This window comes from Budorcas taxicolor, chromosome 5 (genome assembly GCF_023091745.1).
Source record: "Budorcas taxicolor isolate Tak-1 chromosome 5, Takin1.1, whole genome shotgun sequence".
NCBI classification, from domain to species: Eukaryota; Metazoa; Chordata; class Mammalia; order Artiodactyla; family Bovidae; genus Budorcas; species Budorcas taxicolor.
This window is the reverse complement of record NC_068914.1, coordinates 27,888,537-27,906,847: the sequence shown is the minus strand read 5'-3', so window position 1 is coordinate 27,906,847 and position 18,311 is coordinate 27,888,537. Positions and strand designations below refer to the sequence as shown.

The window sequence follows — 18,311 nt, the reverse complement described above, 5'->3', positions numbered from 1 at the left end:
CCACAGCAGACCTAATATCTTATTCACCCAGGTTGACTTTAAAATTATATCAGTCATGAAAATTATTTCACTGTCTTCTGTTGTGAGTCATTGGGCTATATTTAATTTTAATCATTAAAATGTAAAAATAATAAAAGCCACCAAATAGTCTATAGTCAATTTTCTGATAAAGCAAATTTGTTTTTTCTCCCATTTGTGATTTAAATGGCCTCCAGAAAGTTTTTTGGAACTAAGTGTTAATTAAAAATATGGAAATGGATTTAAAGTACATTATAGCGCACAGTGGAAGAATAATCACAAGAGATTTGTTCACAATACCATACCCATTTCTCAGTGTGTTTTTTTAACTATCTAGGTTATTGGTTGTTTTTCTGCATGCCTGTTCCTAGAAAAAAAAAAAAAACAACCTGTGATTCCAATGAAAACAGTAATTACAATTACAACAAATAGGATAAATTGCTATTTGAACAGGAACACACAATTTTAGCCACCAAAAGCAAACTGATGCTCCTAGACTTTCCTGTTTACACAGATGAATTTAAGCATGTTCTCAGATTACTTTATAAACCAAATGCTTTTTATATCTTGCCATCTTTAAAAACAAATTCAGTCCTCTGTGCCTTACTTTCATTAGCTTATTCTGAAACAATGCCCTATGGTGCTGTGAGGAACCAGTGAACAAATTCTCTTTCTGAAATTCCCTGAGAAGTTGTATTTTCAGATATTTAAATAGTGTACATTATCATTTACTTTTCTGAACCTCTCAGTTAGGTTCAGTCGCTCAGTCGTGTCTGACTCTTTGCGACCCCATGAATTGCAGCACACCAGGCCTCCCTGTCCATCACCAACTCCCAGAGTTCACTCAAACTCACGTCCATCGAATCCGTGATGCCATCCAGCTATCTCATCCTCTGTTGTCCCCTTCTCCTCCTGCCCCCAATCCCTCCCAGCATCAGAGTCTTTTCCAATGAGTCAGCTCTTCACATGAGGTGGCCAAAGTACTGGAGTTTCAGCTTTAGCATCATTCCTTCCAAAGAACACCCAGGACTGATCTCCTTTAGAATGGACTGACTGGATCTCCTTGTAGACCAAAGAACTCTCAAGAGTCTTCTCCAACACCACAGTTCAAAAGCATCAATCCTTTGGTGCTCAGCTTTCTTCACAATCCAACTCTCACATCCATACATGACCACTGGAAAAACCATAGTCTTGACTAGACGGACCTTTATTGGCACCTCTAGTTTCTCATTATAAACTCGAGAGGAAGATCATGAACTAGAGAGAAAGATTTTAGAGGATCCATAAAGAAGCAGAGGGGTTTCACTTGCCCCTATGGATTGGGTATATGGACTTTGGAGTCAAATAGATCTGGGTTCAAGTTCTGAGGGAATTCCACATACTCTAGCTGTGTGACCTTGATCAAGTTACTTATCCTCTTTGAACTTTAGGTTCTTCCCCCAAAATTGGGATCAATAAAACTTCTCCTCACATCATGGTATGAATTGAAGGGCCTGATATTTGTAATATGCTTTCTATAATGTCATTTCTAATGCCTAGCTTGGAGCAAGTTTCCCTATAAATGAGAGCGGCCCTTTTTCATCATCAGTGTTCAGCTTCCTGGTCATGGCGAGCACTGACACAACTCCAGTGGGTACCATTCAAATTGTTTTGGAGGTTGGGGGCTGCCAGTGGACAACCCATGGAAAGCAATGTGAATCATGGCCCCCAGAGCCAGGCAACAGAAAATATAGCAATTTTTTTTTTTTTTTTAATTTTAAAATCTTTAATTCTTACATGTGTTCCCAAACATGAACCCCCCTCCCACCTCCCTCCCCATAACATCTCTGTGGGTCATCCCCATGCACCAGCCCCAAGCATGCTGTATCCTGCGTCAGACATAGACTAGCGATTCAATTCTTACATGATAGTATACATGATAGAATGCCATTCTCCCATATCATCCCACCCTCTCCCTCTCCCTCTGAGTCCAAAAGTCCGTTATATACAGCTGCGTCTTTTTTCCTGTCTTGCATACAGGGTCGTCATTGCCATCTTTCTAAATTCCATATATATGTGTTAGTATACTGTATTGGTGTTTTTCTTTCTGGCTTACTTCACTCTGTATAATCGGCTCCAGTTTCGTCCATCTCATCAGAACTGATTCAAATGAATTCTTTTTAACGGCTGAGTAATACTCCATTGTGTATATGTACCACAGCTTTCTTATCCATTCATCTGCTGAGGGACATCTACGTTGTTTCCATGTCCTGGCTATTATAATCAGTGCTGCGATGAACATTGGGGTACATGTGTCTCTTTCAATTCTGGTTTCCTCGGTGTATATGCCCAGCAGTGGGATTGCTGGGTCATAAGGGAGTTCTATTTGCAATTTTTTAAGGAATCTCCACACTGTTCTCCATAGTGGCTGTACTAGTTTGCATTCCCACCAACAGTGTAGGAGGGTTCCCTTTTCTCCACACCCTCTCCAGCATTTATTGCTTGCAGATTTTTGGATCACAGCCATTCTGACTGGTGTGAAGTGGTACCTCATTGTGGTTTTGATTTGCATTTCTCTGATAATGAGTGATGTTGAGCATCTTTTCATGTGTTTGTTAGCCATCCGTATGTCTTCTTTGGAGAAATGTCTATTTAGTTCTTTGGCCCATTTTTTGATTGGGTCGTTTATTTTTCTGGAATTGAGCTGCATAAGTTGCTTGTATATTTTTTTAATGTTACTCCCATCCAAAACTGTAGGGAGGACAGTATCTCTGAGGAATTATTTAGAATTTTAAACTACACTGACTGATAACTATTAGTCAGCTTAAGCAATACAGTCAAGTCTTTGAAATGCTGTTTTCATTGTGCTAATCAAATGAATACTCTAAAACTCCATTCATAACTGAGAAATACAGGCATTGCACTGATGCAGAAGTGAACCATTAGATCTGCTTGTCCAAGCAGTATCATTTTTCAGGACAAACTTACAAAACTGAATCAGAACTGATCAAACAGACTGGCAGCCCTGAAAATGTTTTCATGGATGGTTACCGTAATGGAAGACTCAACACCTAATGAATGCCTCCTGTGTACAGAAACCTGAGCTGAGGTCCCAGAGACATGGTTCCTGCCCTCAGGAAGTTTCCACAAAGTAGTGGGAGATCACTCATCCATGGTTGTAACTCAAGGCACAATGTACAAAGTACTATTAAGAGGAGCAGGGAATATTCTGAAGCACAAGAAAAATGTCACTGAGGTGGTTTGAGCTGGCCTGGAAGGCCAGATGGAATATCAGCTGGCAAGGATCAGGGAGAAATACCCTCCCAGGCAAGACACTGGTTGGGAAAGCACCTCTATCTATGCTTTTATTTTTCATACGAAAAAATATTTATTGAGCACCCCTCAAACTGTAGTGCTGGAGAAGACTCTTGAGAGTCCCTTGGACTGTGAGAAGATCAAACTAGTCAATCCTAAAGGAAATCAGTCCTGAATATTCGTTGAAAGGACTGATGCTGAAGCTACAGCTCCAATACTTTGGCCACCTGTTGCAGGAGCCAACTCATTGGAAAAGACCCTGATGCTGGGAAAGATTGAGGGCAGCAGGAGAAGGGGGAGACAGAATATGAGATGATTAAAAAGCGTCACCGCCTCAATGGACATGAGTTTGAGCAAACTCCAGGAGACAGGAAAGCCTGGTGTGCCGCAGTCCATGGTGTCAGAAAGAGTCGGACACAACTGAGTGACTGAACAACAGCAACACTCTGTGCTAGGCACTGTACTTATTTTGTGCAAGCCAAGTACTCCAATATGGCTGGAGGTGCTTAAGATCTGTAAGGCAGGAATTTGGATTTGAAGCCTTCCCAATGGTCATTGTTGTGTAAAAGAAGGGAGTGGGTCTGGCAGACATCACTGAGGTGCCCCCAACATGCTTTGTGACTGATTTAATATCAGGGACAAGGGAGAGTTAAGTACTGAAGACAACCTCCGGGTTTTGAGTCTGGCAACCAAAAAGCTGGTGATACCATCAAGAGATAAAGCAAATGGAGGAGGAGTCGGTTTGGAGAAGATAAATAAGTAGAAATAAATGAACAAGCCGCAGCCTGTCTGATTCCAGTAAGCACTAAGTGTGTAATCCAAATATTCCTCTACATCATGACATAAAAATACTGAATCTGAGGCTCTGTATAGGCTGGCGACTGTGAGTCTTGTATAAATAGAGAAAAAACCACTTGAAATTTAGTAACATAGGATAGAACATCTGTAACTGGACTAGAGATGACCTAGTTCAACCCCCTAATTTTACAAATAAAGAAACCACATCTCAGACATACTCTCTACTGAATGGCAGAGCCAACCTAGGACTCCCACTACACATTTAAGGGGGGAAAAATCCAAATTTCTAAAACATTCAAATCTGGAATAAAGATACCACCTAAATTTTTCATATGGTGAAGGACAGGGAAGCCTGACGTGCTACAGGCCATGGGGTTGCAAAGAGTTGGAGCCAACTGAGCCACTGAACAACAACAAATTTTTTCAGAGTTGCTGTTACTTCAGTTTTTTAACTAAACTAGCGTGATTTATTCAGAGAAGGCAATGGCACCCCACTCCAGTACTCTTGCCTGGAAAATCCCATGGATGGAGGAGCCTGGTAGGCTGCAGTCCATGGGGTCACTAAGAGTCGGACACGACTGAGCGACTTCACTTTCACTTTTCACTTTCATGCATTGGAGAAGGCAATGGCAACCCACTCCAGTGTTCTTGCCTGGAGAATCCCAGGGATGGAGGAGCCTGGTGGGCTGCCATCTATGGGGTCACACAGAGTCTGACACGACTGAAGCAACTTAGCAGCAGCAGCAGCAGCAGCAGCAGTATGATTTATTACTTATAGGTAAAAGGTCTTTTTGATAAAATCTCTTGCTGTATATGCCATTGTCCACAGAGTCAGTTTTGTAGTTAATTTCAAAGAATTCAGATTCCATGAAAAGTCTTGAAACTATGGTACCTAGAGCTGTTCCTTGCAAGGGAAGACATGCCTCTTCTTAGGTCCTTAAAAAAATAATTGTCCCATGTAAATAATAAGGGGCTGCCCTGCATGGAAGGAAGGGCTTGGGTGCTTCCTGAAAGAGCCATGTTTCTAGAATGCCAGGCACATAAGAATAATCAACAGCAGTTTCCTCTGAAGCAAGAAAATCCTGCCCCGCTGACCAAAGAGTGCCTAATACAGTTAAAGAATTAGTTGAGATTTTTAAAAAGGAGGGGGAGGGAGGGAGTGGGAGCTAAGCAGAGAGAGAAATATTTATAACTATGACAACGTGTTTCCTTGTAATAATTCGTGAGCCCACTGGAGAAAAAGGAAACATATAAACTATGAATAAAATATCCAAAACATAAACTTTATGCCTTCTGCAAATTTTCTTAAGTTAAAAATTAAGATTGAGGTTGACTAAAGTAGAGGAGTATATTTTCATGGTCTCTTATTTCCTTGATGCTAAGTGTTACCAACTGATTTACAACTTCCTGTGTTGTTTTTTAATCTATATTTGTCAGCACATTTTTAATGTCAGATTACTTAAAATAGACACTTGGGCCTAAGAGGTCAGGAATAATAATATTCTGTTGACTTTTATAAAGATTTCATAGCACTTACAAACATTCTAGTTTAGCCCAAAAAAGCCTTATATTTCTAAATGAAATAAATTTCAACATAGTTTTAAAGATTTTCTTTCAGCTGATGGCTTTGGGACTGAAGTGTAGCTCAATCCATATACTTTGAAGTTAAGTAAATTGCGTGTGTAGCTTTCTCCAAATAGTTTTAGCCTCCTTTTATTCAGATAACTTAAACTGGGAAAATAACGGAAAATCCATGAAGAGACAAAGTCTAGAACCAAGGACTTAGGATTCTTCCATTGTAGTTTCTCTTCTAACCATTATGATTTGTAGTCTCTCATAACATCTGCAAGTTATAGATACTTGTTCAAAAGGAATATTTTCAAGTATAAAAGCCATGAAATAGCTTTATCTTCATATAAGCTATCATAAGATATAGTTAAATGCAACATTTATAAAATCAAAATTTTAAATTTATATTTCATAATTCAGAATAGGCTCTCCACAAAGATAATTGCATAACTCATCTTATAATTCTGACTAACTGATACTTAATTTCCTAATTCTTAAAACAAGAGGTAATTTATAGTATTTCCTCATTTTTAAGTACTAGAAACCTCAAATTTAAATAGAATACACTGGATGAAACCAAACAAAAATTCACCCATCATCAGGGCTGTTTGAAATAGTTTACCGTGAGTTCAGTGATAATGCCTTTTAGAGTATAACTTAATAAGATAAACAGATACAGTCTGAGTGGCTTCTAAAAGATATTTTTGAAAAGAAATAGTTTTTTTCTAATTATTTGTAATGGTATTAACCATATTTTCAGTCTCTCACCCTGAGGAAATTGCACAATAAGGACAATTCAAGAGAGAAAAGTACAGTGCTGAACTTCGTAGTTGTAAGAACTCTGGTATTTTGATTTTCACAAGAAAGACATGTTGAAAGTTTGCCCTAACTGTGCTTTTGACAAAATTTGTTAAAGGAAATCTTTTTAATTGAACTCAATCTGGGAAATCACAAGCCACATTGGATACTGGAAAATGAAAAATAAACAGAGTGATAAATTGGGGGTGGGGGAAAGAAGCAGATTTTCTAATTTTGAAAGTTGAACATAAACACTCTCCTTTTCTAAATAAGGTGATTTGCCATAGTCCTGACCAAGCCACATACCTACCTAATTATGTCATGCTGTCTAAGTCCCAAAAGAGAAGTTGTTTGGGTCCACGGAATTCATCAAATAAAAGGGCATTGGATATATGTTTGGTATTTTAAAAATTGAGACTATATGGAAACAGGGTGATGGGATGTCATCATTAACAAATTCTTCTGAGTTAATTGGATTGCTTGGGCGATGTTCCAATTAAATATAGAAATAGCATAGACTAGTATCCCGAACATGGCTACTCTAATCTGTCTTCCAGTGTTGGCATTAGAAAGATGATCCTTTCCATAATAACAGTAATTATAAATGATAGTAATATAATACACCTTCAGGTTCAATAACAGTTTCCCTTTGAAGAACTCCCAACATTTTCACTCACATTATCTAATTTGTGCCTTGAAACAATTAGCGAGGTAGCAATTATCATTATCTTCCTTTTACAGATAAATAAACTGAGGCCTAGGGATTTCTTAGCATCACACAATTAGGAATAGAACCAAGTCTAAAACCTATAATTCAGTTCTGTATCTTCCAGATTATTGCCATCTTTAGAAAATATCTGAGTTTCTAAAGGACTGTTCTATCCCTAAGGAATTGTACCAGAGCCAGATCGAAACATCTTTTCCTCTTAAATTGCCTTTACAGTATAAGAAGGTACTCTTTTTCAGATTCATTAGAGAGGATTTTGTCATCTGAGGTCTTTAAGATAGGGGTACTCAGATTTCTTTTCATATTAGAGGGTTGGCCTTAAACAGAAGTACTTAGAAATACTAAAGATGTCTAAAATACCCTGAAATCAATTTATTTACCTATCTAACTTAAAAAAAAATTTAAGCCCAAGTTAAACAAGATCAAATCAAGAGATATAAATAAAGTGGGCATAAGGTGTTAACTGGAGTGTCCTAGCCAGATTGCGAATTGGTTTACTGGCGCCTGCCAACCTAAATTCCTCCTTGCAGCTTTAGCTGGACTTGGTAGTCTTCATTTCCTGTCCTAACTTGTGCTGTTACCATTCACTGTTTAGGTGATTAGCATGTGAATCTGATGGTCTCGGAGCTCTATTAAGTTATAAATGTTCAAACTACCAGTATGCTGTGGATAAAAATAGAAGTTGCTATTAGATGTCTATTCATACCCTGCAGAAGCCTGGCAACATTTTGAACCTTTTCAAAATGTAAATACTGCATATTAAGCATAGGAAAGAAAATTAATGTGCTGCATTTGCGAATTTATTTCCAAGTCAAAAATGCAACTGGGGAGGAGGACTCCTAGCAGAATTGATATTCTACATTTATAGGGTATATTAAGAAATTTATAACGGCCTAAACACACACAAAAAAAACACTTTAGAAATGGATTAAAGTTTCTCTGATAATCTCAGCTTTTGAATTTCCTCTCTTTTCATTTTAAATTTATGGCCTCAGTATGACATTACCAGAGTTGATTGTGTTTTGCAGGTGGCATTCATGTGTTGGTATTTTATGTGTTGTATGTGGTGAGCAATGGGTTACAATTTGTGTTAAAATTTTCCAGAATGACACAATACGTCTTAATTAGACTTGCAAATAAGTAATGCTTTTTCAAGGAGAGAAAATAGTTAAAACATTGCAGGAATTTTTGTGCTTTTTTTTCCTTAGTATTGGGGAAGTTTACCGTAAAGTTTTTGTTTTGAAACTTTGACATTTTGTAGTAAATTCTGATTTACCTATGATGTCATCATCTGACAATTCCAAAATTGTCTCTTTGAAGCATACCAGTATTTTTGTGTCTGTAGCTCAAAAAGAGTTTAATGAATTTTTCTTGTTTTTTGCCATTCAGAACAGAAAATTGTCATTCCAATAGCATTTTTAATATTTTGAATAACTTAACTGAATTTAATAATTGCCATCTTAATCATGGATTTCAGTGATATAAACACTACTAACAAATCACCTACAGTTTTTCCAAAGAAAAAACTATACTAAATAAATAAAAATAAGCAAAAACAAACAACAAAAATAAGAAAACAAGTAATAAACACCATAAACTAGAGTTAATGCAAACTAGAGTTAATGCTACCAATAATGTTAGCACATAAAGTAGAGAAAGAAAACATGAAGCAGCAGAGTTTTCAGATAAGATCTTTATTCTGCTCAGACACAGGAAGATCTGGAAGCAGGTTTTAATTCCTGCAAGTATTTTTTAGACCTAAACTGACCCTGTCCTGAGTTCCAGGAGGTTGAAAATCCTTATTATTTATTCCTGTAGTAAATGTCTATTTCATACTGAATATATAAATTCTTAAATGACTTCTAGTGATTTCATTTGGCTTGTAAGTAAAGATCTTGGATGTTTTTAAAGCTGCATAATGTTTGGTGATGAAATTTTGTACTTCCAAGTATAAATTATGCCAAAAGCCATTTACTTGATATTCTTTAAATACCATGGCACAATTCAACTAAACTCAGATTATAAACCATCTTAAATAACTCTAATGCAGTGTGCACTTAATGAACACTATAGCCAACTTAAGTTAATTTTCATGTAACAGATAACATCTGGGGGAAATGTATACTGGTAAGTTATGCAAAACAAATTTTCTAACGTCCACATCTGTAGATGTTATTTATTGTACGTTCACTTAACAGTTCATTATTCTGTTTAGAAATCTATTCTCTTCTTTATTAGAGCTTTTAATGTACTCACCTTAGTTCAAATGGTCTGCTCATTATCAGAAAAAATATAAATGGCATTCACATGGAACAACATAATTGTTTTTATTATATCCATTTGTGTGCAAGCATTCAAAAATGGCAAGAGAAACACATTTATTGCTTTACATTCAAAGTAATATTTAGGGGGTATTTGAAAGTCAGGCAAAACCAATCATTTGGTCAAATGATGTACGTATATAATCAGAAACTCCTGATTTTTAATCCCAGCATTAGGCCTCAGGCAAATCACTTAAAGTCTTTCTCTGTTTTCTGATCTGAAGATTATGGGTGCTATTCTCTTATAGACTCAAAGAGGGGGTTGCTAAACCAGAGTACCAAATAGTATTTTTTTATAAACATACTTTATACTTTTTCTGTTTTTATTTTCCAGATTTAAGAGGTAATGTATTATACTTTTGAGGGAAAAAATATGAGACAATTACAGTTCTACAGGAATATATAAAATAGTTATAAAACTAGTTTAATTTGCTTCAGCTATTCATAGACTTGAGGAAATTATAACGTTCTTTCAGAAAATCTAACTTAATAAAGCTGACCATGTCTTTCTGTTTTAAATAGATTTTATTACAGAACCAGTGATGTTGTAAAACATGAGGTTTTGTTAAAAAAAAAATACAAAGGCCTAATTGTATTTTTTAAAGAAAGTATTGCATCAGACGGTTTCATTTAAACATATTTGCTGGCTCTGTGCTCTCACCACAATTATTGATTCTAATTTTCCTTAAACTTGTTTTCTAAAATGGCTACTTAATGGGGAAAAAATCACTATGATGCTTCTGGGCACTATGTTTATTTCAAGCTATATATTTGACAATGTACCTTCGTACTACTAATGAAATGACTTTACATTTACCCTCATCTGAAATTGGAATTTATTTTATTTCTCTCCCTTACAGTATCTTACTAACGTAACCAAATATAGACTCTTTGTGAAAGAAAAACATAGCTGTGGTTTGGTTCATTGATGGTATGCAAAATACCCTGAAGTAAAGAAATCCTCACTGCCAGTTATTGTACATGAATCAAATAAATGAATAGCTATATGAGCTATACTCACAAAAATCAAGGAAAAGAAACCTGGTTCTCAGTCAGAGGTTTGGGTCCTTGGGATAAATAGGAGCTTCACCCCACTGAAAAAACGATGATGTGGAGCTGAGGAGTTCCAAGTTTCAAAGTGTGTGCCCAGTACACACACACATGTACACACACATGCACCAGTGCCAAAGACTTGGAAAACAGAGGAGTTGGAGTTGGCGAGCAGTTCAGATAAACTTTATAAGGAAATCCAGCCCACAAGGGATTTAAGGAATAAAATGAGATCCGTAAGCACAAATATCTATTTGCCCTTAAGTATTTAAATGTATAATTTATTGGAAGAAAGGATACAGGTGGGCTGATGGTAGAATTCTCTACTACCAGGTTGGAGATGTGATCCATTGATGACTTCCACCAAAGGGAAATAAAATTAGCAAAGTCTTAGCCTGTGTATGGAAAACTATACCAGCAAGACAGATATGGCAAAAGCAACAAGATAAAATTTTCCTTCATTAAAAGAAACTACTTTAACCTTGCAGGTTATCTCCTGCTTACCTTCTCAGTCCCTGTGGTAAATAAAATAAATTCCAGTCAATTCCTTTCTTATTTTTTCAATGTCTAACTCACTACCACTCCCCTCAAATTTCTAGTTTTACCCTATATTAAAGTCAGCTTTAGTGAATTTAGTCTCCTTTAGTCAACCAAGTAAATACCTCATTATCTTCCCTTGTCTCTGGATTCCTATATACAGCTTATTTACTTTATCTATAATGTTTCAGAAGACGCTAAAATATATTTAACTATGTCACTTTTCTAGCTTAGTAAAATAAAGTGCAATATAAAATGTAGGAGGATAAAAAGCAAGCATGCTGAAAAAAATTTACAAATTTTGTGAGGAGATGAAAATGCTCGGATGTCCCATTTAGGAAAAAAGAATATTTTACTAATGTGAAGAGACAGACAGATTATTCTGATACAGTTTTTTCGATCTTCTATTTTTATTAACATTTAGTCATCTTGGTCAATTTAGGATGAATAATCTGGAATGATGTCATCTAACAGAATAAAGATTAAGTGCTTAATAATATCAGCAACTTCCAAATGTGGCAACATGAGGACATATTACAGTTGACTGAAAACGGCATAGGCCACAAAGTCAGCACACCAGGGCTTAACTCCTAGCCCTGTCACCAAGTAATTATTTGATCTTAAGCCAATCATTTATTTCTTGATTTCCAAATTGCCTTGACTGTAAAGTTACAACACTTCAGTCCTTATATATATTTATACTAAGCAGCACCTTCCTATAAGATCAAATTAAAATTAGTAATACAAATTCAAGGCAAAATATATTGGCATGACCATGCAATAACCTAGCCTTCAGTTCATTCCAAAACCTATCTAAATCAAAAGTATTAGTATGTAAAAAGTGAAGTATTATAATACGTGGAAAAGTTAGAAATGAACATAATGATTTCAGGGTTTTTCCAGGACCCATGGGATGGTAATTATTTGGTGTTTATGCATTTCTAGATTATTGTCTTAGAGTAGGCACTTTTTTTTTTAAATTTTTTGTCTACATCTGGTCTTAGTTGCAACACTCTGTCTTCTCTAGTTGTCATGAGCAGGTGCCAGAGACCATGGGTTCAGTAGTTGTGGCACACTGGCTTAGTTGCCCTTAAGCACATAGGATCTTGGGCTTCCCAGGTGGCACAGAGGTAAAAAATCCACCTGCAAAGGCAGGAGACTCAAGACATAAGGGTTCAATACTTGGGTTGGGAAGATCCCCTGGAGTAGGAAATGGCAACCTGCTCCAGTATTCTTGTCTGAAAAATATCATGGACAGAGAAGTCTGGTGGCTAAAGTCAATGGACTCACAAAGAGTCAGACACAACTAGTGTGTGTGCACATGCACACACACACACACACACACACTACACACACATGGGATCTTAGTTCCCTTACTGGGGATCAAATCACCATCGCTGCCTTAGAAATCATATGCTCAACCATTGGGCCTTGAGGGAAGTCCCAAAACTTGTAGTCTTAAAGACTTTGTCAGCATACAGTGGGTAGCTTCATCTCAGAGCCATAAAAACAAGCTCCTAGGACCTTACTGAATAAATGAGAACATGGGTTTATTGATTTACAGTGAGAAATGTAATAGGCATGAAGATCAGAGCACTCAGCTGTAGAACAACTGAGATGAGAAGTCAGATTATGATCAGAATGTTGCCTTTTAAACATGAAATCAAAGCAAGAGGAACCATTGAGAGACATCAGATGTTTAGTGTCATCTGTACCCTCACCTCTGCTCTCTCCCTCAAGGCATGGTGAGGTGGACACTTCTTTGACTCGTTTCTTCATTTCTGCTGTTGACCACCATCACCCTTCTCTGATTGGCACAATCTTGCCACAGAATTGTTAAATGTTTTCAGTGACATCTTGCCTTGCCCTCAGTATTTTTTCTTGACTTTGCACATCTCCTCTCTGAGTTACTCTGTGCTAACTTTGTACGTTAACCTTTAGAACCTTTATTATCCTCATCACCAAGTTCTCTTGGCCATTTCACCGTTGCCTGCAAGAACAGCTAGACTCTACTGGGTAATATCAATCACCATCAGGCTGTCATTGAGTGTTTTAAGATCAAACTCTGCCAGAACTGGAGAAGATGCACAGAGAATCTAAAACATGGTCTCTGCCTCCAGAGAACTTGTAGGCAGGAGGAAGGGAACACTGACCCATGGAACAATTCAAGATCAAGGCAGTATAAAATGAAGTCCCAAACTACACAGTATAGAAAGATAAGACAGTGGGGGAAGTAAAATGCTAATTATCAGAGCACAAAAAGCACTATAAAGCTAAGAGATCTGTGGCATCAAGAAATCAGAGTCAATGGCATTTAAAAAGTAATAGACTTGGAACTTTGTGTATATTGGCTGAAATTGTGGTTACTCACCCAAGCTTTTGTCATAATACAGCTCTTCTCTTCCCCTCTAGCAACTGATAGAAGTTGTGAATCCTGCTGATCACCCTTTCCCTGATCCTCTAGAAGAAGGAATCTCATTTGATGTTTACTCAGCATTCATAGAGCCACCTCCACCACTGGATATGGAAATAAAGGTATGTTTCCTATTGTCTCTTACTTCACTGTGTCTCAGTGTGATATTCTCTAGTAGGAGAAGAAGAACCAAATGCACTCCTATTTTCCTTCCGACCTTTCCTAGTCAAATATAAATGTTTCTTTTGGCATTGATTCACAGGTGGGCCAGCTGAGGCTGATTAAGCAATTTTAATCTTTTCTGCTCCACCTTCCCCAATCTCTACCTTCATTTTCTCTGAGTAGGTAAAAGCACCGCTTACTGACCTGTCATAATGCTCATGAATAATGAAAATGCAGGAAAATGTCAGATCAAAATCCACCTAGATTGATACCATTTCTGATAGGAAAGCAGCCAAGAGAAGTCTGAGGCTACATATAAATCAGTAAAGGCTCCAGAAATTACTTGAGTGTTGTTTACATTTAATATTCTAGGGGTTGAATCAAGAACAAGGCCCTGAAGAGTCCCAGCCAGAAGCCGATACTTCAGAAACTGATCTGTTAGTTGGTTTCACCATTGAAGAGATAAAATCGGTGCTGGACCAAGTCACAGATGACATTTTAATCAGCATTCAGGTACTCAGCCTTGATAGTGTGCTTACTTGATAGTGTGCTTAGTTACTTTATTACTTGTTAATTAGCCAACCTCAACCTTAATGTCTATAAACACTACCCATGCTCTGCCAGCAAGTGTGATGCTGATGACCGAGCAGCTCAATGTAACGTCTCCACATAACTCTCAGTTGTGTCATCTGAGACTCAGTAAGATCACAAAATAAATTCACTAATGGCACATTTTGTGATATGTTACCAGTTTACAGAATCACGCAGCATCAAGACCCATAAACACTTGATGCCCAGTCACACTGACTGACTGCTCATGCAGGGGTAATGGTAGTACATTTAACACCAGACCATCATTCTTAGCTTAGTCTTTTCATGGAATTTCTAAAGAGAGGCTTTCTTATCTTTGAACTCCTTCTCAGATAGTTTGCTCCTTTTTGCATATCAGTAAGAGCTAATGGGTGTGTGAAAGTGGAAGTTGCTTAGTCGTGTCCAACTCTTTACTGGGTAGCCCTTCTCTTCTCCAGGGGATCGTCTCAACCCAGGGAGCGAACCCAGGTCTCCCACATTGCAGGCAGATTCTTTACCATCTGAGCCCCCAGGGAAGCCCAGCTAATGGATATATATATATTTATTTATTTATTTATATATTAATGATTTACCACTGACACCAATGGCTGCATGAAAATGGTGATGACAGCAACCATCTCAGTAGCAACTGCTAATGATGAATCAGTAGGCTTAGCTTTATCCTTAATTTTTTTCCTGTCCAAAAAAATAGAACACCACCTTTTCTACCTCAACACAAAGGCTTGCATCATTTCCTAGGCAAAATGATTGAGTTATTTGCATATTTTGAGAGGATTTATAATTTCCTGAGGAAATAAACATGAACCAATAGGACATTATACTGCATGTTTAAAATATGAATGCATCTCAGGGAATGCACTCAGTTGTTTTTTTGGACATGAGACTATATATAAAAAGCACTCTGCATTAATAACAATTTAGAGGAAACAAAAGATTAGCTTGGCAATAGCATACCTTGTTACTTGTTTAATCATCAAGTGTTAATGTACTATTTACACGAACATTTAATAATTCGATGCCAACAGAATCAGCCAAAGTCCTCGGCTTAATAAGGGGTGTTTAGTGTTTACCAGAAATAGTGAAAGGACACGTTTTACACAAAGCTTTATTGTTAACAACCCCATGAATGTAATAACTGGTTACTCTGTTGAAGGGCAGAGAGCAGCTGAATTAAGCTGGGTTCAAAACATATCTCCTCTTTAGATTTGATAACATTTCATCTGAATATACTTTATGGATAATCATGGCCCTGGGCTGCTTTGTGATCCTGTGGCCCTGAAATTATCACCAAGGCCCTAGACAGTAATAAAATAGTTTGCAGGCCCTCAAAATTGAAAACATCTTTACTGAGGCCATGTTCCATGTTCCATGAGCAGTATGTTTAAATATTCATTGAAATTTCTTTAATATTAGAGTCTGTAGTATTTATATCACTACCCTTATAGCAAAAGGAATATGATGGTTCTATGTGTAAGTGTTGTCCCACTGGCCTGCAGCCGTCCTTACTGGGCCTGGAAGTCCATTAGCTGGCTCATCTAAATGTAATTAGGCATAGAGAGAACTATGGACACTGGAAGACAAGATCCCCCATCTCGTCAAGAATTAGGCATAGAAAGGACCAGAGGTGAGGGATGCAGATCTTTCAGGTGCCTTGATCATTTCCATATTAAGTAGATTTATGGGCATTCAGTTCAGTTCAGTTCAGTTCAGTTGCTCAGTCGTGTCCGACTCTTTGCAACCCCATGAATTGCAGCACACCAGGCCTCCCTGTCCATCACCAACTCCCGGAGTTCACTCAAACTCACGTGCATCGAGTCGGCACTGCCATCCAGCCATCTCATCCTCAGTCGTCCCCTTCTCCTCCTGCCCCCAGTCCCTCCCAGCATCAGTCTTTTCCAATGAGTCAACTCTTCGCATGAGGCGGCCAAAGTACTGGAGTTTCAGCTTTAGCATCATTCCTTCTGAAGAACACCCAGGACCAATCTCCTTTAGAATGGACATTAGCTTGAGCCAAATTATTGCCAGTTTTTCAATAAAATGGCTTGATGATGTTTATTTATACAGTATCTCAAGATAGCAAACCCCTTTATATATTTTCTCTCAATAATCCTAGTAAACTCCATTTGAATTAGGCAGGCACTTCTCTGATAAATAAAATGAAAACTGAGAGAAACAGAAATATTGAGTCATTTGTCCAGGGTTTCCAGGGTCAGAAGTTGATGAAAGACCCTGATTGGGAGCTGTGATCCGGGTTCTAGTTCTAATTCCAGCATAATCTACAAAAACCACACGACCTCTAATATCACAACCAGACTACTTTGCTTTTTAATACTCCAGTGGTGTGGCACTTTTTCAGTGTTTACTGTTGCGTCTTGGTCAGATTCCAAGTTGGGTAATTACTCTCTGCCTACCTAAATTTCTCCCTGTTTTAAATGGGTAAGTTATTTTCCACTTAAGATTTTAAAATTAAAAAAAGAAAAAAGAAAAAAAAAAAAAGAAAAAAAAAGAATAAATAAAAAAATAAATAAAAAATAAAAAAAATAAAACCTGCCTTCCAGTATTCTTGGCTCTTAAAACTGTCTCATCCCTGTTCAAAGGTAGCCACTTATCAGTGGTCAGTGCATATAAACCAATGACTTGCTGTAGGAACATTTAATGAATTATTATTTGTAAGATACATTAAAATTTCCAATTATAGTCTTATAATTTTTACCTTTGTATATTTTTTGAGTATGATTTTTAGATAAAGAAGGAGAAAAAACTATTGGAAATATTAGTCTTAAATATAAATTATATTTAAATATTTAAATTATATTATATTTATATATATAAATATTTATAAACATATTTATATTTATAAATATTTATAAATATATAACACATTATATTTATAAATATATATATTTAAATTAAATTATATTTAAATATAAATTATATATAATTATATATATAATTATAAATTAAATATAAATTATAGTCTTATAATTTTTATAGGAAAAGGCAGTAGTGAATTCATGTTTTGAGTACAGTTTTTTTTCAGACCTCATTCTCCATTGTGGTTACAAGCATATTTCACTTTCTGTAATTCAGAAATTTCTGAAAATAGTGTGAATCCTTTAATTTCTTATGTTAATCTACTTATTTTCCCATTGACTCACTTTATAGCTTCAGAAATTTATTAAGAATGAAGTTATCTTGGCCCTGAGATGTTAATTAAAATTATACTGAATAGAGCAAACATTTTAAGCTTATGTAGCCTAGATATTTTAATTTTAAAGATACATTTAAAATGAAATTAGTTTGGCCCTGAGTTGTATAATAAAAATTATGCCCAATGGAGCAAACTTTAATATATTTAAAGAATTATATTTCAGAGAAATATGAATACTAGCACTAAATTCTTGCATTTGTATTTCAGAGACATATGAATGCTAGCACTAAATTCTTTCATTAAATGTTGGCTGTTGGCCCTATCTTAAGCAGTAAAGTAAAATAATGTGAAAACCTTAAGAGAAGTTTGCCATCTTGGGACCATAGGTATTTTTAGGTCAACTTCCCAGGTTAGAAAATCTGAGTGGAAAATCACCTCAAGAAGTGATCACTGAGAGACTGTTGGACCCAGGTCATGACCGTTCTTTCCTAAAAGGCAATAGAACCATACCCTATCCTGGGACTTGTAGATAGCACATCTGGTCATCCATGTCCTGAGGATTAACATGGAGACACTGTAGACCAAGGACAACCTGTTCTTGACCAGATGGGGGATCTTGTCATCCAGTGTCCAGAATACTGATCACCATGGTCTGGAGATCTGAGATGTGTCCCTTGGTCAGCACAGCTCTAGCAGGCATGCCCTTGACCTTCAGGAGCCTTTTCCCCAGAGCCTTCACTTGCTGGCAGTCAATTCTGTCTCAGTGAAATACCAAAAAGACCTCCAGGTTAATGTGAAAACCCTGATGAGATAGGGAAACAGAAGCTGGAAGATAATAATACGTCTGTCCTTAGTTAAAAAGAAATGAGATTATTGGTGGAC

The 18,311-nt window shown here is 36.8% G+C and overlaps 1 protein-coding gene across 1 annotated transcript in view; it reads left to right on the top strand.

Annotated features, from left to right (window-relative positions):
• Positions 1 to 18,311, top strand: part of CABCOCO1 (ciliary associated calcium binding coiled-coil 1) — a 168,428-nt gene that overhangs the window by 148,259 nt on the left and 1,858 nt on the right. The window contains exons 6-7 of the mRNA XM_052639771.1: positions 13,525 to 13,647; positions 14,060 to 14,200. Of these exons, the coding sequence (XP_052495731.1) occupies positions 13,525 to 13,647; positions 14,060 to 14,200 (264 nt within the window). The remainder of the gene's footprint in view (positions 1 to 13,524; positions 13,648 to 14,059; positions 14,201 to 18,311) is intronic.